A 23,474-nucleotide genomic window follows, 5' to 3' on the forward strand; every position below is an offset into this window, starting at 1 on the left:
CTTTGTTGAGATATGTGCCTTGAATTATTATCCTTGAAGGTACGTGGGTGTATCGGCACCCGAGTTAGTAGAGTATCGTCGTTTTAAAAATGAGAAGTGGAAATTTGTAGCAGAAGTCGATTTTCCTACATCACATTCCTTTGTTGCGAATCACCTGCAACAAAAACCAAGGTGATTGACGTAACATAGAGTATGAATGATCCTTGTCCACAATAAGATTCCACAATCATAGTATTATGCATGAATTTAGAAAAATATTCATACACACAAACTAAGAATTCCATTGATTGGTTGTAGTCAAATAATTGTGCACATGTCCATTGCTTTCAATAGTCCAAATTTATCAAATAATACTTGGGATAATTCACAGAGATAATTTTGCATGGCTGCCACTATTAAGAGTCAGAATCCTTGACCGGAACCTCGTTGGTGATACTGCACGCTGTAACTGAAGCATATGCACAATTCGTACATTGTATTGAATGGAATACAAAACATTGAAGCAATCTTCTGGTTTGTGCGTTGTATTGAAGGGAATGCAAAATGTTGAAGTTGAATTATATGGCATATGTTAGTTCGTGCTCACTAAATTATAAGGTTCGTGCACTTATGTTGAATAGTATGCAGTTAAAGCAATGTGTCAAGTAAATTGAGTAGTCAGTAGTTTATGCCTCTGCGTTGTATTGGTTTATATATATGCTTTGTAGCAGAAGTCGATTTTCCTACATCACATTCCTTTGTTGCGAATCACCTGCAACAAAAACCAAGGTGATTGACGTAACATAGAGTATGAATGATCCTTGTCCACAATAAGATTCCACAATCATAGTATTATGCATGAATTTAGAAAAATATTCATACACACAAACTAAGAATTCCATTGTTATACACGTTAAAAATCAAATCAAATAATATTTTATTATTATTGAAATTTGTGAGAGGTATTCATAGTTAATATATTAAAAAAACAAAAGGGTAAGTAAATATTGGTTATTTATGTGAATTCCATTGTTATAACGAGTTGCTTTGTTCGCAAATGGCGGAAGGTGTGGGGAGGTCAACCGACACAGGGGAGTGGAGACCGTCGGATGAGAGGGAGGACAGGTGGACGGTGGATGTGCAGGAAGGGATAGGTGGAAGGATGGACGGGGGCACGTTTGTGCCGAGAAAGTTCGCAAGGATGTACGGCGGGGCACGTTGCTGTCCAGAAACTTCAAAGTAATGACCTTATTCATGATCGACCCGCTGCTAATGCTCCTTGATGAGCCTATTTGTTTCTAACTCTAGCTAACTTCTTCCTTCCTATTTTCCTGTTTAGCCTCAGATGCATTTCATGACACTTTATTATTTGCAGTGAGGGCTAATGGGTAGTGGTGCAGATTGGTACCGACAACTCAGGGAAGACTGATTGGAATGCAGAAGAACAAGAGATTTGGAAGACGGATCGACCTTAAGGCATTGAGATCAATATGGGTTTATTCACAAAATTGTTCCTTGGATTTGTACTCTTCTCTGTTTATATGTGCCTCTCTCAACAGGCCTACGTATACCGTCTGCACCCGAAATATTCAGCAACAGATGGTAATGAAGGAGGAGACTCCGAGTCCTCCTTTGTGAGCCGAGACACCAACAGGCTTGGCAGGAGGTTGCAGGCGGTTCTGGTAACTATGACGATTTGCAGAAGCAAATGAAGTATCAGGAAAAACAACACTTGAGGCGCGTTGGTGGAAGGGAGGTATTTAAGGTAGGTTTTGGGAAGCTTATAATTTGGCATTGGGATTCAACTAGGCTTCCCCAAGTTCTAAATGCTTTTTCCTTCTGGTCTCGTAGATATTCAGCCCAGAAAATCGAACTGAAGACAATTTCAATTTCAGAATATTATCTCCAAGATCTATTAATACCGACTCCAGCCGTGCAGTTTCCCAGCAGCCTTCTTATTCTCATGAACGAGCTCGGGAAAAGGATGGGAAGAACATTAGATTTATGGGTGATCAGCAGCTGCCTTCAAATAAGAGGAGATAAATCGCATGCGGTCGGATCAGTTTCAGAATGGGATGATTAATTCGTCGATGAAGGAGTCACAGAAAGAGAAACCTGATAAGGCTGTCAGCAATGGCTCCGGGGAGGAAACGGCCACGATGCCCAAAAGAATCGTATCCGTGCGGACAAGATCTGAGGCATCCCTGGTAATAATCGAATTCTTACTTCTTTTTGTGAATGTATAATTATGTGGGACTAGCACAAAACTGGGATTAAATGAGCCTAGACTATGCACCTACTTTACTTTTACATACACTTGCCTGATTTTTTAATAAGCAACGTTATTAAGCTGCTGAGTCTCTGAATTCTGTAAATCGTATTATGATATAAATCAGCTTCTGAAACAAAGAATATTATTAGAACCGACACTCACCCGACCAATGTCGACTGCTGTAATGTCTGTTTGGCCTCCTTGATACAAAAACTGGACAGCAAGATAGTCCGGATATTTACTGGTTTTGCCTTCCATAGTCACAGGGGATTCTGTAACAGAGTCAAATGTAAACATTAATAAGTTTCTGTTTAACTTCCTTACCTATGAGTTTTTGATTGGAAAAGGGCATACCTTGTTTACAGAACGAAAGCTCCAGACGCACAAAACGAAAGCTCCAGACGAAAGCTCCAGACGCACAAAAGACGAAAGCTCCAGACGCACAAAAGACGAAAGCTCCAGACGCACAAAAGAATACAAGCTCAGCTATGCAGCAAGGGAAAGTGGGCGGGGAATGTATCACAGCAAAGAGGCAAGAAAGACAGCATCTGTTCTGCATGCAGAGTGACACATTGCAACAACAATATCAACCGATTCAGCCTCCTCAGATAGCTCAAATGTAATAAGAACATAAAATGCCTCAGATTTAATGCTGGCATTAGTCCAGCATTAGTTCAAACCCGTTGACGGTTAGCGAGAATGCAGCAGGCTTAAAACCAATTTAAGCTATGGTCGGGCTATGGTCGGGCCTCTTCCGCCTCGGGAAGAGGCCAAATAAGATGGGAAAAGTTAAGTTCGAAATAAAAGTTTGGTAAAGTTTGGTTATCCGGCACAGCGCGTTTGAGAGCGGTTGAGAAAACTTTGTAATAAGCACACTATAGCACACTAATAGAACTTGAAACTAATGCTAAGTCCCTGCCGATCGATTACAATAGTCCCTAGTCCCTGCCGAATGCCAGATGGCAGGGACTAATAAAGCATAAATAAATGTACGTTTAGAAATTGAAACTTTAATTAAGAGCTTTTAAGTTTTTGAAATCCTTTTCACGTTGCTATGTTTTTTAAAGTTTTATGAGTTTCCAAAGGAAAAGGTTAGATTTTTATACATAGGTTGATTTTTTGTCCTTGCTATAAGTAAAATCTAGTTTGGGCAACTTTTGTTTCTATTGTAATTTTTAATTTAATTATTTTTTTAAAATTTGGTTTTGGCAATTTTTGTTTTTAATGTAATTTCGAATATGTTGAATTTAATTATTATTTATTTATTTATATTTTATTTATTTTTGCCAAATTTCATTGCCAACAAAATAATTGAGATTACATTGAGAAAATGATTGGTTTATTAATTTTATTAGTGGGAAGATTTAATTATAACTATAAAAAAATATTTTTTAAAGAGAATAATGATAAATGAAAACAACAAAAGACTAAATAATTTTAAATATAATTAGAGATTTGTTTGGAGATATACCACTTGGAAATATTTTTTTTTTTTGTAAGCTGAGGTGGTACTCTTTTTATTACTGGATAGAAAATAAAACATTACATAGTATCAAAAACATTGTAGACCCGCCCACATGGGGAAACCGGGTATTTAATCCATCTATAGTTTTTGATGGCCGCCCAAAAGTAAAAGGCCCAAAGTCTGATAATCCTAGCCAAATAAACAAGGCAGTCTTGAGATCTTCTAATACTACTAGTCTGCAAAAAACAGATATCTCTATCTAAAACATGCAAAAAACTGTAACTGGTAAGACTATGAGTTTTCCTGAACATATCTTGTGTCAAACATTGTCCATTGCTGGTTGCTGACTTGCTCCTCTCTCTGCATCTTGGTGGTCTCCCTTCAGCAGCTGATGAATTTCGTCCAATTTCTCCTCTTGCCTCTCCATGGCAATGCGGATGAAACTCAATTCTCTGCGCATATCAGGGCCTCCCTGGGCAATCTCGACCATCTCCTTAGCAACTTGCTCTAGAGCCTTTGCCAGCAGCCTCTTCATAACCCAGTATATGTGAAGAGATTGTTTAAACAAGGACATTCTTCCCCTGGTATGTCCTGGATCATGTAGCAGGAACTCCCAGTCCTCCATTTCATCTTCAGATTGATCCTGGAGAGACTCCTCCTCCAGGTATTGCATGATTCTTCTGACTGCTGGGTTGGTGTCTCGCTGATAGGCCCTTTCTGCCCGACGGACTCTGTGATTCACCGTCCTTCTTGTCTTTTTAACAGGTTTCGTGTCCTGCCTGGAGTTCTCTCCTTCCTCAGGCGTCCTCTTACTCTGTCCCCGACCCCTTTTCCTACTCGAATCCGCACCGCTGTCTGGGCCCCTCTCTCGTCTTCTCATGCCATAACGACGAACCTTCACCTCCTGCGGAGCAGGGTGGTCATCCTCCATCTGATGATACTCCTCGCCTGCTAGATCGTTCTGAGAAAAAGACCGCTCGTTCCCCTCGCCTCGTGGCAACTCCTCCTCAGACTCGTCCTCAATCTCCCAGATCTCAGTTGGTTGGTCTTCGCTCATAATTTCCTTGCCTTTCCGGCTCTTATTCCTAACTGTTGATTTATGCTGCTCCTCTGCCTCCCTGGTTCTCAGCCGAGTTTCCATGTTACCAACGGAACTGTCACAGAGAATTCTCTGGTGCCACGAAAACTTTATCATATGATGCTGTCTCTCAGCGGTAATATCCACACCTCTCCAAATTAGGAAACAGCTAAATGACTGTTCTTCCTTCCCGGTTTGGGTATATATCATATTTCTGTCTTCATCGTACACCTTGGGATCAAAATTTGTTTGCCGCCGGTAGCTTTCCGGGGTGACGTTTTCTTTGGCCATCATTCCTTGATTAATTTCCGCTGTCAAGAGATCTGACAGACCGCTCCACCCTCCTCTACGATCGCGATCATTTATTGCTTCACATTGGATGTGATCCTGTGCAGTTCTCCACGCACGCCGCCACTGTACTGCCCTGTATCCTATGATCATATCGCCTCTCTGCCCAGACTGATCTGGGTTCATTACACGGGACCTCCACGTCCTCTCATTGCTCCAGCTCATTGATCCTCGTATTTTCGCTTGTAGCTTGATCATGGTCTTCATTAATGATTTCTGCCAGGTCTTTCCACTCCCTGCTCCCGCACACCGCTCTCCATTGATTGTCCACCGTGCTGCCACGACCTCTACATCCCCAGTTCGCCATGAAATCGGCCGCCCGATTCCCCTTCCTTCTGACGTGATTTATTATTTTGTATTCGATTCTTTTCAATAAAACTACGATTTCCTGGAAAATTCCAGTCGTACGCCAGCTTCTTGTGACCTTCTCCCAGTCTCGTCCATTACTGAGCTTCTTCAGCATTTCAACCGCAATCTGGGAATCTCCAGCAATTTCTAAATTGGTGTAACCATTTCTTACAACAATTCGCAATCCCTGGTGAAGAGCCCAAAACTCAGCCTCGTTGTTCGTCATTTCTCCACCCCAATCTGCGTAGATCCACCTTACCTGCTTGTTACTATCCCGGAAAATGCCTCCAAAACCAGCTTCGCCCGGGTTCCCCTTCGAGGCCCCGTCGAAGTTTAATTTTATGAAGTTTTCTCTGGGATAGCTAAATTTATCAGGGCTTTGGGTCCGCATATCATGTCGGGAGTTCTGCTTATGATGGACCATCTCAAACTTTAAATTTAAACTGTTCAGGATTCCTTCCTCAACCTGGTTTGCCTTCCAATCCTCTCCATCCCACTTTTCAACCAGGATTGTTTCCCTCATTAACTTGACTGCTCGTCCCCAAATTATTTCTGGATCCTTTGATTTATTCTGGAATACTCTGCGATTCTGCTCCTTCCATATCATCCAAAATATGAACCCTGAGATGAGATTCCACGCTCTTCTGACCACTTTACACTGAAAACCTTCTTTATTCCATTGAAAAACCATTTCATTGAATTCACTGGGGGCTATCTCGGATTTTCCAAATATTCGTTTAGTGTTCATCCACAGAGTCTTTGCGAACGGGCAATTAATCAGTAGGTGATTTCTGGTCTCCCCTTCAGCTTTACATAGACAGCACCTCGATGGGCCACTGAAGCCTTTTTTTTGAATACGGTCCCAGGTTAAAATCTTATTCTTAGTTGCAAGCCATAAGAATATGGAGACTTTTGGCCACCAGTTACTTTCCCATATAATTTTCCAGTCTAAATTCTCCTCACCTCTGGTTTGGGTATCAGTTAGGTAGTATGCCTCTTTGGTGGTGAAAGAACCTTTCATGGAATTCCCCCACCTGAGGATATCCTTTCCAGTGCGTGCTCTAATTTTCCTGGACTCTACCTCTTTCCTGTAGGCTTCTTGTTGGTCTTGGCTGAGCTCCCTGTCCCACTCAGTCGGGTCAGCCCATATTCTCCAGACTCCTTCCGGATCATTAGCTTTCCAATAGTCTCTGACACATTTTCGATCTCCTTCTATTCTATCCTGAATCTGTTGAAGCCCCTGAATTCTACTCATTCTTTCTTTCTGCTACCACTTATCATCCCAGAAATTGGCTTCTTCTCCACCTCGAATCTCCCAGAAAGTATGTTTTTCAACCAAATCTCTGTTTTGACGAGCTAGGTCCCAAATTGCTGACCCTTTGGGGGTTTCTCTCTGTCTTAAAATCTCAACTGTGGAGTCAGGCATATTGTATTTTGTTTTCCATATGGCTTTCCAAAGATCATTGCCCTTCCTTAGCCAGCGCCACCAGAGCTTTGCTCCCAACACTTTGTTGAGAATTTTAGGGTCCCTCAGCCCCAAACCTCCTTTTTCTTTTCTCTCTGTTAAATGATTCCAAGAAACTAAGGCCCATTTTTTCTTCTGGTTAGACCCTCCCCAAATAAAATTTCTAATGATCTCTCTAATCTTTGCACATACTCCTAAAGGGGCTACCATTATCAACAAGGGGTAAATGGGGATAGCTTGAAGGACAGATTTTGCGAGAACCACCCTTCCTGCTATGTTTAAAACTCTAAAGGCCCAGTTTGCTACTTTGTTTCTCAGCTTATCCAGGACTCCTTGCCAATTTTTCATCTTTTTGGAAGTAAAGTCCAATAAATTTCCCAAGTATTTCGTAGGCAATTCTCCTCTTTTAAAGCCCAATAATCTTATAAGGTGTGTTTTGACTTGGTCCACTGTATTAAATATGAATATACAAGATTTATCTCTATTAATTTCCAGACCAGAAGCCTCAGCGAATAAATCCAAAATTCTTTTAAGATGTCTGACTTCTTTGACAGTTGGTTCCCCGAATAACATGATATCATCAACAAATTGTTGATGAGTTAAGGGCAAATTATTTCCCCAGAGCTGTAAACCTTTGATTCTATTCGTTGCTCGTTCTTTTTTAATAAATCGACCCAGACCTTCGGCTGCTAGAATGAAAAGAAACGGAGATAATGGATCTCCCTGTCTAATTCCTCTAGATGCATTAAAGGTTTTTGAGGGAGTTCCATTAACCAGAATGGAAAAATTTGGTGAAGAAATCAAGCTATGAATCCACTTAATCCACCTCCTGTTAAAACCAAAACTTTCCAGGACTTCTTCCAAATAGTTCCAATTAAGACGATCATAAGCCTTCGACAAGTCTAATTTGATCATCATACCCTTTTGCTTTTTTATTTTTAGAGAGTGAATAACTTCTTGAGTTACTACCAGGCCATCTAGGATCTGTCTACCTTCAACAAAACCTGTTTGTTCAGCAGATATTAACTTGTCCAGAAGGGGTTTTAATCTCTTGGCGATCAGGGATGTAATAATCTTGTAAATAACATTACACAGAGCTATGGGTCTAAAACCATTGGCATCTTCTAAATTATCACCCTTAGGAATCAAAGCATAGAAAGTAGAGTTAATGGCAGGCCATACCTTTTGGTTCATCCTAGATTCTTCTATCAGATCAAGGATCTCTTTTCCCAGAAAGTGCCATCCCGCCTGGTAGAAATCAACTGTGAAGCCATCCGGGCCTGGAGCAGTACCTTTCTTCATTGATTTTACAGTTTCCTCTATCTCTTCTAAGGTAACAGCTCTCATCAACGCCTTGTTTTGGTCTTCTGTGACTAAACGAGGAATGGCCGAGCATATTTCCTGAATTGCTCTCGTTCGATCAGCTTGAGGTTCTGTAAGGATTCCTTTATGATGATCTACCAGGACTTGTTCAATCTCAGCTTGCTCAACCACTCTATCCCCATTGTTATCTTTGATGGATAGAATCTTGTTTCTCTGTCTATGTTTGATCATAGCCTGATGAAAGAATTTAGTATTCCTTTCTCCCTCCCTTAACCACTTTATTCTTGATTTTTGCCGCCAGAGAACTTCTTCCTGCTTTCGTCTTTCTTCTAATTTTCCGAGTATTACCCCTTCTTCTCTAATGCTTTCCTCCGTTCTGCCTTCCATTATCATCTTTTGTTGAAGTGATTCCATTTCCCCCTCTAATTTTTGTTTGTCTTCCATAATGTTGCCAAATTCTTCCTTGTTCCATTTCTTAATTCTCCCTTTCAGCTCTTTCAGTTTCAACTGGAACGTATGCATTTTTCCTTTGCCCTGCACTGTACTCTGCATCCACCATTCTTCGACTTTCTTTATGAATCCTGGGTCCCTTAACCAGAAGGCTTCAAATCGGAAAGGTCTTTTTCCACGATTCCTTTTAATATCCACCTCTAGTCTAATCGGCCAATGATCAGAACCAAGGGTTGGCATGATCTTTGCTTCGACGAAAACATCCTTATTCATAATAGCTTCTGATACTAGGAAGCGATCAAGTCTTGAAGCTATTTGGTTCTTGCCCCCCCTCCTGTTGTTCCAAGTGCATATCCCATTAATAGTCTGGATGTCTACTAATCTTAAGTCCTCTATCATTTCATTGAACATATCCATGAAGTGGTCCAACTTCCTTATCCCTCCTTTTTTTTCTTCTAAGGATCTGATTAAATTAAAATCGCCTCCTATGATCCAAGCAGCCTCTGGATATATTCTGCGGATGATTTTCATACTATTTATAAAATTTTCTTTTTCCCCTGGGGAAGGGGGACCATAAACCCCTGAGATAACAACCTTTTCCTTTGTTCCTACTATCCTGCCCAAGCCAGTAAGGACTCTACTCATGCTGGTCCAGCTTTCTAGAATGATATCGTTTGGATTCCACAAAATTTCAATACCTCCCGCTGAGCCAATAGCATCTTGCCCCATAACTTCGTATTGCAGTTTATTTTTGTCAATTATTTCTTCAAGCTGTTGAACTGTAATTTTTGTCTCCTGTAAAATCATAATACTAGGCTTCTCTTTTTTCAATTTCTCTTTCATATATCTCTGTTTACCCTTACTGTTCAAACCCCTAATATTCCAACTGATAACAATCATTTAAAACTTTTGGTAGGAGGGGAAGAATACCTCTGACAGAGGTATCACTTTACCTGAGTTTATCAATGTTTCTCCCACAGTCTGAATAGTTTCACTCATCGTTTTCCGACCTCTTTTCCTACTATTTTTGCCAGAGCCGTCCATTCCCACCTGTCCATTCCCCTGTTCATTCCCTATAATTATCTGCTTGTCCATGTTCTCCCCTTTTTTTTCCTTGTACTTCTGAAATGCTTCCTTATACAATTGTTTCTGCTTCTCAGGTATGAATCTACTGTCTAGATATTTCCATTCCTGAATTAGCTGTTTCATGATTCTCTCCTCCTCCACCTCGCTTTCTACTTGGTTTTCTACTTCCATCTGGGATTGCGTTGCTGCATTTTCTGCCTTTCCTTCCATCCGTTCCTCAATCGTTTTCCTTAAATTTACATCTTTTCCTTTGCTTTCGCTTACAATCTCCATTGGTGAGTTTCCAGGGTCTTCGTCGTCCTCCAAATTTACTTCATAGTCCTCGTTCTCGCTCTGAAGCACTTGAAACTTGTTTTGACTTGATGTGTGGCTGGGTTTTTCTTGTGACTGGGATTTTGGTCCCTCCTTGCTCTGTTTCTTTCTCCTTGTGACCTGTTGAAAACCCCTGTCTGCCTCCTCCAATTTTTCTGAATTTTTCTGATATTCCTCTTGACTTCTTTTTGACTCCTCCTCCTTATTCATCGGGCATTGCCGATATAGATGGCCATATTCATGGCATTTGCGGCACCTAAATGGGATATGTTCATAGTCTATTGGCTGTTGCCAGATTTCATCATGATATTCCAGCTCAATACTTTCTGGGAGGGGTTCTGCTAAATTCATGTAGACACAAATCCTTGCATATGAAGTATATTTGCCTCGTTTTGTAGCTTCTGCAATTTTGACAAAACCCCCGATTGAATTCCCGATTCCTTCTAAAATTTCAGGGTCCCAGAATTCGTCTGGGAGCCCAAACAGTCTAACCCAGATTGGGGCGTCCAGCATTTTTTCCTTTTCTGGGTTGTATCTTTCCTCCCAGTATTTCATGAACAGGCCTGCATTGTTCATGAAGTACGGTCCTTCTTCGAAAACCCTATCCTTGTCCTCCAGATTTGTGAAGATGGCTGTAAAAAACCCTTTTGCTCCCAATTTCAGATCTATATGGCCTTTTGGTCTCCACCTTTGATCAATCCATCTGTATAACTCCTTCTCAGATGGCCAGTAGCCTATGAATTTGCATATCAGGGCATGGTCCTTCATGTAACAGTTATATTCCTCAAGTTTATTGCAGGGAATGACATATCTTGGTTGTTTTTGTGCCCTAGGTAGGCATTTTCCTCCCATCCTTTTCTGCCATAGGTTACCCATCACTGGGGCATAGCTTTCCTTCTGGTTATGCTGCATTCCGCTTGCACTGGTCTCCCCTGCTACCACGTTTTTGAAGGAGGGGATCTCTCCCCTCCCCTTTGGATTTTCCATTTTCCCCTCAGCTCTTGACTCTAATTATTTACCCTTACTTCGCTGTTGAAGATTGGTTGCCTGAGAAGCGGGTATTTGCGAAATTTTCCTTCCCGATCTATCCTCTTCGGCTTTCTTCATCCTCTCTCCCGAGTTAATCGCCTGTCAGCCCCGTCTGCTGCGTCGTCTGCAAACCCTAGCAACCCGCACCATCTACCACTTGGAAATATTAGTGACATAAGATACACAAAATATTAATAAATTGAGATTACATGAAGAAAATTATTTTTCTTATTAGTTTTTCAGTTGGAAGATTTAATCATAACTATAAAAAGATACTTTTTAAAGAGGATAATGATAAATGAAAACAGCAAAAGACTACAAAATTCTAAATATAACCAGAGATTTGCCTAGCGTTACACTACTTGGAAATACTAGTAGCATACCATACACAAAACATTAACATGAGATAGCTATGTTGAGAGATCCACATCCAAGACTATAATATGTATAGGCTCCTTTAATCCTTCATAAGCAGTTCCCATCGTAGGAGGGAGACCAAGGTGTTGTTCTATTCTATCTAATATGTGATCCATGTCTCTCAAATGGTAGTGGAGTTGCTTCGTTTAATGAAGGACATTATCCATATGCTCTTGTCGGCCCATTAGTGTCCATCTCAATAGAAATTCTATATGCGAATAAAGTTCGATCATTTCCTTTATGAGTTAAATCGACCATTGGTGTAACCCTATGTCAAGGATCCAATTAACCCATTCCACCAAGACCTTAGACTCTGAGAGGGGAACTTTGTTAGTGGATTATTCTCCCTTAACTCAAGGGATTTCTTCCCGAAGCATGTTTAATGTCAATTCTCAGTATCACCCGATGAAGTCTTTTAAACGATGATGCATGCAGGTGTGCCCCCTTTAGGCCCACTCTTGGTAATATGTTGCACCCTCTTCACCTGCACCCTTTGACATTATGTTGAGGCATGAGATAGTTGTTCTAGAGTCTGAAATAAAAATTGAACATAACAGGTAAACTCCAATCAATTATAAGTCTACCTCATCATATATATTTCAGACTAATAACCTATTTCAAACAAAGGATGACTCACACAAGCTTCCCTCTAGGCCCACATAGTTGAGGGTGGTGCAATGATCACCACAAACCACTTCCTCCAAACTATAAGACACCAACATAAAATAGCCTTATAATGAATTCCCCAAGAAAAACGAAATTGCATTATTAGACAGGTGGACCTAAAAAGTACATGGCCAAATAACAACAAGGGATTGAGGATGCAATTGAACAACTAAACACTAGGCATTAAGAATAAACCTTGAGGAAAAGAATAAATGATAGGAATCTTGAATTCTCCAAAATCCTACAGTATAACATCCCTCCCTTTATCTCTAAAATTACAAAGACATATGCTTCTATATATGGGGTAATTTAGGCAGGCCTTTAGAGAAGCCAATACAATAGAGAGAAGGCTAGAAAAATCCAACCAACATTAACTCCAACTCTTCCAATAACTCCATAAAGGGAGTTTACCATAAGGCTTCACAAAGTAAGACAAATTCATTGCCTAGGTAGATACTTATACACCTGAATTCAAGAAGACATAAAATATTTGAAAATTGTAGGCATATGAGTATAGCTGACCATAGGAGCTTGAGCATTTACTTGCAATACCAAATGAGGAAACCGAAAACCAGAAACTCCTCACACCATGAAACATCAAAAAAAATACTTTCTTTCCTTGTGTGTTGCAGGCACTAAGAGACTTGTAAATAGAGACACATAGTATTCCAAAATAAAATTCAATAAACAAAAGGAAGTTACCCCCGATATAGTGTTTCTTCGCGCAATTGAAGGAAAAATCATGCCCTCTAAACTGAAGAAATAGTTGGGTTTCCTATGTTCCTATGCATTTGGGCCACAAACCAACATAATTCCACCATTTCCTGAGTAGAAAATATCCACCTTCCGTCATCCCTTCCCACACCAAAATATACAGGTATACAAGTACCAATCCACAAGAAGAAATTTTGGGCATGAAAATCACCATTGGGGAAGCCTTGTTATAATCCTCCTCTGCATGAGTTATAGGCTTGAGAAATACGCACATTATCCACCACCACCCCTCTTCAGTGTTATGTTTATTCAATTTTTTATGTGGTTCATGGACCCCAGAGGTTAGTGACCGCTATGTCCATGAAATATTTGTACCATGCAGATCCACCCAAAGGGATCACTTCCTGTCAACTCAACCACAAAGCCTAACCCCGATGATGTTAATAGAATTGAACCTATGGCCTCTCAATAGCAAAGGTTATTTAACAACGGGGGCTCGACCAATTGAGCTAAACCCTTAAGGCCTAAAAATTTTGGGCATTGGGTACCACCTAGGAAAGAAAGTCAACCTCCCTCTCAGCCCAAAAGTAAGAGAGAGATCGCTATTAGTAATCCATCCCTTAATATACACTCACTTAAGCGTGCAACAAATTACAATTTTCAAAAGCGTACACATGTCAACTTAGGAAAATAAACCTTTGATTTAGAGGATAATAATTATTTCACCTAATCAACTAAACTAAATTCAATTAACATTATCTTTAATATTAAAATAAATTTAATATCTTTAAAATTAATAAAATGTAATTAATTTTATATTTTCTCATTTTAATTAAAAATTCTAATTTTATTTTTTAATCTAAATATTAAAAATACAATTTCATACCATATTTGAAAAAAACAAATTCATAAATTATTTTAGATTACACTATTTATCCCAAAAAGAAAAACATTATTTCAATTTTGGGATATTACTTTACATAAACTACATTGTGTTGATAAGCTTTGTGAGATATTTTACTTTTAAGAAATTAATAATAGAGATAAGAAAAACATTATATATATGTATAATTTAACATCATGAAAATTATTTTATAATAATCATAAATTTTGTTAATAATTAGTTAATTAGGTAAGGAGACTTTCATGAGGTACGTTTTTTTCCATAATTGTTTTATAAAAGGGAATAGTGACAAGCCACCTTATGGGTGACAATATTTTTTCCTGCTTAAAAGTTTAGCTACCTTAAAATGAATTGTTGTATGTTTTAATTTATTTATAAGCAAACGTGTAGCCTTCAGTTATAAAAAATGAGATGGTATGCATATAAATTATAGAAATAGAAAAGAACTCCAAAAATAAAAAAAACTTAAACTTTAATTAGTAATCTCTTTCCATAAGTATAGTAAATAGTAAATTATAAAGAGTGAAATAAGCAAAGTAAATTTTTTTGGTCATTTATTAGAAATTTGAACTTTGAATCTTATTTTTTATATATTACTTCATAATATGGTGATTGCCAATTAGATTTCCCTCATGAAAAAAATTCTTTAAAATAATATGCACAAAAATTATTTTAAGACAACAAAATAAGATATGAAAATAACTGAAAAACAAGTGAAACATTATAAATATAAACTATTTACTCAAATTATTGTCACTATTTAATACTATTTCAATCACATAACTATGGGAAAACATAATCACATATACAAAATATGAAAAAATATAAATATATCCTTTCAAATGTTTACAAATAATTTTTATTGAGTGATAAGTCTCCAAAAACACAAATGAATCAAAGCTAAATGTCTCGAATGGAGTATTATTAACGTGTCGATGGTGTTGGACCTACCAACATGTAAGGGGATCTCCCCGGTATGAAATCCTAATTACACCTCTGATCGTTTGGTGTAGGAGTCCCAACAGTGGATCGTACGGTAATGCCTTGACCATGATTTCGCACAAAGGCAAGTAAGATATCTCTATTGGTAGAAAGGGTGTAACAACTGCAACAAGCAAAGGAAGGTGCATGAGATGTTCTAACACACTAAGGGTGAGGTAAGTGCGCCCCTTAGAAACCTATAATAGTATGCGACTTGGAACGGAGCAAACAAATGAAGATGCATCACAAGCTGGAAAGCAAGTTAGCGAGCAATCCAAAGTGATGGTTAAACCAACAACACATTTTAGAAAGATTCATACATACTTATTGAGAATAGTCCATACATGCATGCGTAAGCAAACAAATGCATATATCACTTAGAGTAAACTAGATAGCATAGAACACAATACAACATATGCATGAAACGAGCTGGATCTGTTATATTAAGTGCCAGTTACAGTCATACAATACATCCATGTCCAGCCACTAGTTCCAATAGTAGAACGTTACAACCACAACTGCCTGCTCCTCCAAAGAGATGTACTAGCTCAGCGTAGTGGAGAAGCCAAGGTTCATTACAATACTATCCAAGCTTTCTCTAAGATACTCCTATCAAAGCTTGGCTGACCAAAAGCCTTTATAATGAGTTACGAGGTTCTATTTATAGCAAAAGGGGGGGTGACCCTTGACATTCCCCTTTGTGACAGTTCATCTAACCTCATGACTCTTCATCTACTCTATGATTGTTACATCCAAATATCGACACTTGAACTTCCACTTAACATGATGCTACATTACAATGCACATGTTCTCATGTGAGACAAAATGGCTTGAGCAAGCCATGCAACAAATCACTGACACTTGCTCCATTGAGCTAGGACAAACTCTTTAACATGCTTGAGATGGTGAAGGTGGTGAGCTGATGCAGAGCTTGGTTATCCGTGATGGTGTGCATGCAACCCATGGTGACATCTTGCTGATGCGAACTCTTGCCTCCGTTGCATTCGAGTGCATTGGTGTGGCTCCTTCATCCAACTCATCTGCTAGCATGCGCATGGTCTTCTTGGTGCAACCGAACCGGCAACACACTTATGCATAATGTCTGGCTGATCTTCCAGTGTGTGTTAGTGGTCATGCGCATCAACTGTCAATTACATGCTCAGCTCCAGTTGGACTTGCTTCTCATCTTCGGCATGGTGAGTGTGTTGAACGGGTTGGATCGCATGTGTGTGCACAATGACATGCATGCCATTGGATCCCTTGCATGCGATCAACAACACTGCTCACCATGTCTGCTTTGTACCAGCTGCTTCTATAACTTGTACGGGCGCAGTTTCATCTGTGAGTGCATGTTGCACCCCATGTTGTTCATGTTCCTGCTGCAACTCATTCACTTGTTTGTGCAACTCATGTTCCTCCTTGAGTTGTTGCTTCAACACATGCAACTCCTTATTTGTTCCATTCTCTGTCTTCATGCAATCGTGTTGTCACCTTATAGCCTGAGTCTCCAAAGTTTCTTTCATCATCAGTGGATTTCCTTGAGCTTGCAACTTTGTTCTGCCTCTGTGTTGTCTACAACCTTCCGCTTGCATTCATTGCATTTGGTATGCTACCTTGAGATGTTGTTCATGATGTTGATCATTGTGATGTTGCCGTTTTCATATCTTGATGTCCTTTTCTACGAACAACTTGATGTCTTTGTGAGTAGGAAATCTCATAGACACTTGATCAACTACATCCCCAAGTATGCTCTGAATAGTGTCTTCAACTCTGCTCTCCTAGAAACCATTATACCTATGTTGCTAAGAGGCAGATGAACACTTGCGATACCTGGAGACATGAAAGCACTCATGGAAAGCAACCTCTCAGTCGAAAACCAAAATGAACTTGAGAAGTCACTTGTAACATACCTGTGTGACTGATCATGAAGGTCACGTAATTTCTTCCGGGAGGTCGGGAGACTCACTGACAAGACTGCGCAAGGCATAGTTTGGGCTATTGGGAGGCTAACTGATTTCTAGAACTATGCAATGCACAGTTCAGTCTAGCTACAAACTGCTGGAATTGTGTAATCTCAACTGGCAATGGTTGTAAGCTCAGTGACTGGATTGCGCAATTTTCTCGGCCAGCAGTCACTGTCCCTCAGAAGTGCACAATGCAAGACTCGAGTACAGTCACTGGGTAGAAATGCACATTTCCTAAGAGGAAGACAGAGCCTTCCTTATCAGGATTGTGTAATGTTGTCTTGGTGAGGCAGAGCCCGGGCCAAGGTTGCCCACACTCATTGACGGGCAACTGAAAGAGAAAGTGAATGTAAATGCATGGTGATGCTGAGTGCAAGCATAAGTGAATTATCATGCATGCAAACGATGAATGAAAGATTCAGAAAATGGAACAACATGCATGTGAGTGAGGCAAGTCGTCGAATCAGTGATTGTTCGGGAAAAACAATTTCATGCATGCGACAATAGTGAGATGTTAACGAAAACTGAAACGATGCTAGTACAAGCTAGTATGTATCAGAATGACATCAAGCACTCACTGAAATCAAGCAGACAATTTTCATATAAAGAGAAACACAAAAAGCGCCAGAAATGCAACACAAGACATGGAAAGCAGCCTTACCCCAAAACAGCTGAGCTGAATGTGTTGATAGCTCCTATATATGATGTGGAATGTCAAAGATACAAGTTTTATTTGAGGAATGAGTTCTGCAACATCCGTTTGATGAGTTTTGATAAAATTGAGGTTGTGACATGCATACCACAAATCTAGGGAAAGTGACACTTGGTGGGAGGTTTCTAAAAAAATGCTTGCATGTAACCTCCAACTGCCAAAAATAGATCCCTAAAACAAGGGATTCTTTTGCATGTTGCCATGGGATAAGCAGCCCATGCATGCAAGTTTGTTTTGCTCGGTCCCAGAGGGAACTAGTCAACTCAGCTCCACATGCAAAAGGCTACTCAACTCTTGGGAGAAAATGCACATTTCTGGCTAGGAGTTGGGTTGGTTGCTCAGAATATTTGTGAAATTTCTAGGTAGAGCAGCTGAGTGTTTCCTAGATTTTCACAAATTCTAGTGGAGCAGCCTAGCTAGGAATGATTACACAATTTTCTAGGTGAAGCTTACTCAAGAGAATTGCACAATTCTAGGGCCCAACAGGATGCCAGCCATGATTGCACAATTTCTAGAGGGAAGGCTGGTTTCCTTCCAGATTTGTGCAAATTCTTGAAGGAGCTACTTAGCATGTAGCTAGATGAAGTCCGGAGGAACATCTTGTGAGGGTAATGCATCAAGGTTTGATCGAAAAGATGTCTTTGTGCAAGCAAATCACTAGAGCTTGTGTACTTGATGAAGCAAGACATGTTGCTGTGAAGGTTGGTAAGGAGGCTCCAAACCGAAGCTAAGGAAAAAATTTGGAGGGTGGTTGTAGCCTCTACAACACTTGTCGACACACTGGTAGAACTCTGTTGACACCTAATCATAGGGATTGGGTGAACAACTGTAGTTAATATAAATAAATAATAGAAAAGATGGAGAGTCACTGGGAGATGAACTGAACAATCACTCCCTCTTATATGTAATAATGAACAACCTGAGTGAATAACATGATTTGATTTGAGGAGTTACCTCCTAGTCTGACATGGTATTAGAGCCAGCACCATTTTTGGCTTCCCTCTTTAGTTTGTAACTCCTATTCTACCTATTTTTCCTATGTTATGAATCCTATGCAGGCTGACACCTCTCTCACTATTATTCTTTTGATTCTGGCTAGCCTGGCAGCTCTAACACTTCCACTGGTCTGACATCTTCGTGAACCTTAATGCCTACTTGTAGATCTGTTAGGCTGCCACATGCATTGATTACAGAAATAAAAGCCAATTTGTCAGGCTCTATCCCTGCGCGTTGCATTTCATAATACATCCTTAGCCCTTCCTTGCAAAATCCATTCCTAACATAACCTTTGATCATGTCATTCAATAAAAAAACATTATTTTGTTTGTATTTGTGTAAATTCATTTGAGTACATTCGATTTGGTTGCCATATGTGTTTGCAGCTGCTGAAACTTGTCTCTTCTTCTTCACTTTAATCACCCACCATTGTTTAACTATTGCCACAACAGTGAAGGTGGGAGTGGGATGAGGACCATAAGAATAGAAAGTATAAGAATTAGTACACAGACATAAGGGCAGATGTGGAAGCATGTATTTATTGAAGGAAGTTTCATTCACAGTTGGAGATGAAGATTGGGAAAATGGCGAACAATTCATTGTCAAGAGGCGGCCTACAATCAGACCACCATTATTCACTCATTTATCAGCCTCAAGATCATCATTAGCTTTGCATGGTTGGTATTCTATTGATATCCATTGAACGCCACTCCTAAGCTGTTGGCTGATACGTTGCTCCGTCCATCAAGTCTACGAAGGCTCCAATCCAGCCAAGGCTGCTAAACTAGTTGCCCCAGCAATAATACCTCTAAGTTGAATGTTGTTGATAAGTTGAAGGATGTTGAATCTGCTTGGTGTTGATAAGTTGAAGGCTGTTGAATCCGCTCCAATATATACGTTGTTGATAAGTTGAACGTTGTTGGTATAACACAACTTGTAGAGATAGTATAACGTTGTCCATATACATTGTATTATTTCAACTACATTTCTCTTTTGGTATTATTTCATTGTGTTTCCATCATAATAATGTTGTCTGACATGATATAACACCTTCCCCACATAATACCTCTATCAAAATCAGTTTTTTTTTTGCAACATAAGTTTTTTTTCCATAGTACACAGATTTTACAATGCATTCAATCATATCTATTCTGGGAGTAGTTATCACTGGCAAGGAGAACTATCCTGAGTGGTCCTGGAAGATAAAACACACCCTAATTTTCAATGAGTTTTGGAAAGGAGTGTGTGTTGGAGATGGAGACAAAGAGCCAAAATAGCATACCTCTGACATGGAATTTACGATTTGGGAAAATAAGAAAAGAAAGGCCTATGTACTGATTGAATCACCAATAAGTGAAGAGGTGAGTCGGCATATTTTTCCATTTTCAAATGCTTTTGAAGCCTTACAAAAACTAAAGGAAATATATGACTCACACTCTGCAATTGAAGTTGTTCAACTCATGATTAAACTCTTCACCCTTGAATTACAAAATAATGATCCTCTTGCTCTTGCATAAGAAGTAAAATCTACAATGCATGATATGAAAGTCACTAATGTTGAACTAGATATTCCTTTGATAGCTTTTTTGAAGGCACTTTATTCCACTTACTCAAATTATCTTGAGTCATTGCAAGCAAATGGAAACCTCAAAGATATTACCTTTGACTCCCTTGTGAAAAAATTTGTTGAAAGAGAGAAAGCTTTTGGGAAGAAGGCAACTCTTGAGTCTTTTGAAGAGGCTGTGTGCCTTGCTCATAGAGAAAAGAATCTTGCTCAAGATTCTTCCAAAGGAAGAGGAAGAAATTTCAGAGGTAGGGGGCGCAGACACTCTCAAAGAGAAAAATCATATTTGCATTGCATACGTTGCAAAAGACATGGATCACATGATGCATCCACATGCAAGTTGCCTTGGGATAGAATTGAGCAGGAAAGAAATCAACCCAAAGGAAAAACTAATGACAAAGACAAAGGTAGAGCACTTGAATCCACTCACTATGTTGTGGTAGACTGTAATATTGGAGTAAATGAAGGCTTATTTAATGCTTCACTTGCTTCTTGGAAAAATAATTGGTTGCTTGATTCAGGAGCAACTTGCAACATGACTTTTTGAAGAGATTTTTTTGAAGAATTTACTGAAAATGTTGATGGAGAATTATACTTTGTAGACAAATCAAAACTCAAGCCATCAGGGCTTGGCACAATTAGGCTTAAATTGCCTGGTCTTCCAGACTTTCTTCTCCATCATGTTCTATATCTCCCACAGCTGAGGAGAAACTTATTGTCCTTGGTCTCAGCAGCCAGCAAGGACACTCCATTCAAATGTTTGATGGAAAGCTTTAGGTGAGAAAAGCATCAGATCACTCATTTGTCATGACGGGGATAGAAGAAGAAAGGCTTCTCAAGCTGCAGGGTACCTCTTCTCGTGCACAAAATTTATCATACAATTCTCATTATGAAGAAGGTACATTTCCATCAATTTTATTATGGCATGCTAGATTTGGACACTTGAATTATTACAGCCTCTGCTTGTTGAAGAAAAATGATATTACTAGTTTGCCTACAATTCCTAGGAAACTTAAGCAATGTGATGCTTGCATTCTAGGAAAGCATAGCAAACAGTCTTTTCATGATTTACATTCAAGAGCAAATAGAAAACTTGAACTCATTCATTCATATTTATGTGGTCCAATGCCCGTTCCTTTTGCAAATGGAAATAAATATATGATGACATTTATTGATGACTACACCAGAATGCGTTGGGTTTATTTATTGAAGAACAAATCTGATACTTTTCAAACATTCAAGAACTTTCATACATGGATTTTACATCATGCACAATCTCATATTGGCTATATTCGCACTGATAATGGAAAATAATACACTTCAAATGAATTTGAAAACTATCTTTGCTAACATGGAATCAAACATCAATCAACTGTGCCTTATAATCCCCAATATAACAGAGTAGCTGAAAGAATGAATAGGACAATCTTAAATATGGTACGCTCCATGATGTTTTCCAAAAATGTAAAATTGGTGTTTTGGGTTGATGCAGTTATATGTGCTGTATATGCAAAGAATAGATTTTCATCTAATGCTATTAGAAACAAGACTCCTTATGAAATGTGGTATGGGCACATTCCTTCAGTAAAACATCTCAGGGTCTTTGGTTCCACATGTTATGCCTTGATACCAAAGGTACATAGAAAGAAACTTGGTGCAAGAAGTCGTAACTGTGTCTTCCTAGGGTATTCAAACACCTCCAAAGCATATCATTTCTATGATGAAATCAATAAAAATTTTGTTGTATCTAGAGATGTAATCTTTCTTGAATAATCCAAAACTGGCAATGTTGTTGAGCGACAAATTGATCGCTTGGATAGATTCACAAATGCAAATTCATTTCAAGAATATGATAATCAGATTCCAAATCTTGAAGGGGGGATTCCTATGCTAGATCAACCTATGGAATCTTCTTCTAAAGCACTCTCTCCCCCGCATGAAACTCCAACAACGGATGATACTTTGAGTGATGTGATTGATAGAATTGGGAGACTCAATCTTGATTCAGTCCCAACTCAATCAACGGAGTAGCCTGGACCATCTGAGAAAGGTCCCCCAAAGTGGCTAACAAAGACACTTGAAAGTGTTCATCCTAATGAGGTTGGAAAGACAAGAACTAGAAATTCAAACCAGAAAAATGGAGGTGATGTAGATGACTCTGATTCACCTATTGATATGGATGTTTCTTATGATTGTGAATTGAATTTGTCTATAGATTTTGAACCAACTTTGTTCAAAGAAGTTTCTTCTCATGATGAATGGAAAGAAGCGATGCAAAAGGAGTATGATGCCTTGATAAAGATTGGCATTTGGAAGCTAGTTGATCCTCCATTGGGAACCAAACCAATTGGCTGCAAGTGGGTCTACAAGAACAAGTATAAAGTTGATGGCTCACTTGACAAGCACAAGGCCAGGCTTGTGGAAAAATGTTTTTCGCAGAAGGAAGGGGTCTATTATGAGGAGACATTTTCCCCCACAGCAAAATGGGCTACCATCTAGACACTCTTTGCCCTAGTAGCTCAGAACGGTTAGAAAGTCCATCAAATGGATGTAAAAACTGCTTTCTTGAATGGAGATCTAAAGAGAATGTTTTTATGTCCCATCTTGAAGGATTTTATATGAAAGGACATGAACATAAAGTATGCAAACTTGTGAAATCCTTGTATGGCCTCAAACAAGCACCACGAGCCTGGTATGAAAAACTAATTGAGCATCTTCTGAAACTCAATTTCAAACATTATGATCTTGATGATGCAACTTTGCTTGTCAAGAAGGTTGGAAAAACAGTTGTATATCTTGTGGTATATGTAGATGATCTTTTGATGACAGGGAATAACCCACTAAGGAGAAACTAGCAGATATCTTTACCAAGCCATTAGAAAGGGAACCATTTGAATATCTTAGGTGGTAGGTAGGAGTTGTTACTCCTCCCATGAAATGACTTCATTTCGGAAGGTGGTGGCAGCTACTCAGCATGTGGAAATCATGGGAGAGTAGGTTGCAATGGTTCAGGGGGAGTGCTTATGAAGTATTCTTTCCCACTGATGTGAAAGGGGGAGAATATTGGCATCGGAGTAGATCATGCATAGCCTAAGGGAGATCTTATGATGTTTCCATCAATGCCAAATGGGGAGATTGTTGGATATTTGATGGTGTATGGGTGATTGTGTAAATGTTGGCATTAATGTCAAACAAGGATTGGCCTGATGATTGGGTGTTTGGGTGGAATCCCATGGTAGACACAGGCTTCTTGTAGAGAATCATCACAGTAGCAAGCTTACTGAAGAAGCCATAAAATGATGATTGGGTGTTTGGAAGGAATCCCATGGTAGCTACAAGATTCTTGTAGAAAATCATCACAGTAGAAAGCTTACTGAAGAAGCCATAAAATGATCATTATG

The 23,474-nt window shown here is 39.3% G+C and overlaps 2 protein-coding genes across 2 annotated transcripts; one reads left to right on the forward strand and one right to left on the reverse strand.

The window, feature by feature from the left end:
- The first annotated feature begins 1,036 nt into the window (after positions 1–1,036).
- Positions 1,037–2,654, forward strand: LOC149238460 (uncharacterized). The gene is made up of 4 exons (XM_089369569.1): positions 1,037–1,218; positions 1,591–1,744; positions 1,831–2,186; positions 2,617–2,654. Exons 1-3 carry the CDS (start codon positions 1,037–1,039, stop codon positions 2,020–2,022), a joined length of 528 nt encoding a protein of 175 aa, XP_089225695.1. The 3' UTR covers positions 2,023–2,186; positions 2,617–2,654.
- Positions 2,655–10,397: 7,743 nt separating this feature from the next.
- LOC149238461 (uncharacterized) lies at positions 10,398–10,894 on the reverse strand. The gene is made up of 2 exons (XM_089369570.1): positions 10,513–10,894; positions 10,398–10,411 (listed from the first exon to the last, which is right to left on the reverse strand). Exons 1-2 carry the CDS (start codon positions 10,892–10,894, stop codon positions 10,398–10,400), a joined length of 396 nt encoding a protein of 131 aa, XP_089225696.1.
- Between the last annotated feature and the right edge of the window lie 12,580 nt (positions 10,895–23,474).

Source organism: Pinus tabuliformis, chromosome 8 (genome assembly GCF_031772625.1).
Source record: "Pinus tabuliformis cultivar Carrire ecotype Pingquan chromosome 8, CPIR1, whole genome shotgun sequence".
NCBI classification, from domain to species: Eukaryota; Viridiplantae; Streptophyta; class Pinopsida; order Pinales; family Pinaceae; genus Pinus; species Pinus tabuliformis.

Bases quoted from the DNA above. Each gene is read 5' to 3' on its own strand.
- LOC149238460 (XM_089369569.1), top strand. From the start codon at position 1,037: ATGGCGGAAGGTGTGGGGAGGTCAACCGACACAGGGGAGTGGAGACCG. The intron at 1,219-1,590 runs GTAATGACCTTA...ATGGTAATGAAG, and splicing joins TGCTGTCCAGAAACTTCAAA to GAGGAGACTCCGAGTCCTCC. The intron at 1,745-1,830 runs GTAGGTTTTGGG...CTGGTCTCGTAG, and splicing joins GTGGAAGGGAGGTATTTAAG to ATATTCAGCCCAGAAAATCG.
- LOC149238461 (XM_089369570.1), bottom strand. From the start codon at position 10,894: ATGAAGGACCATGCCCTGATATGCAAATTCATAGGCTACTGGCCATCT.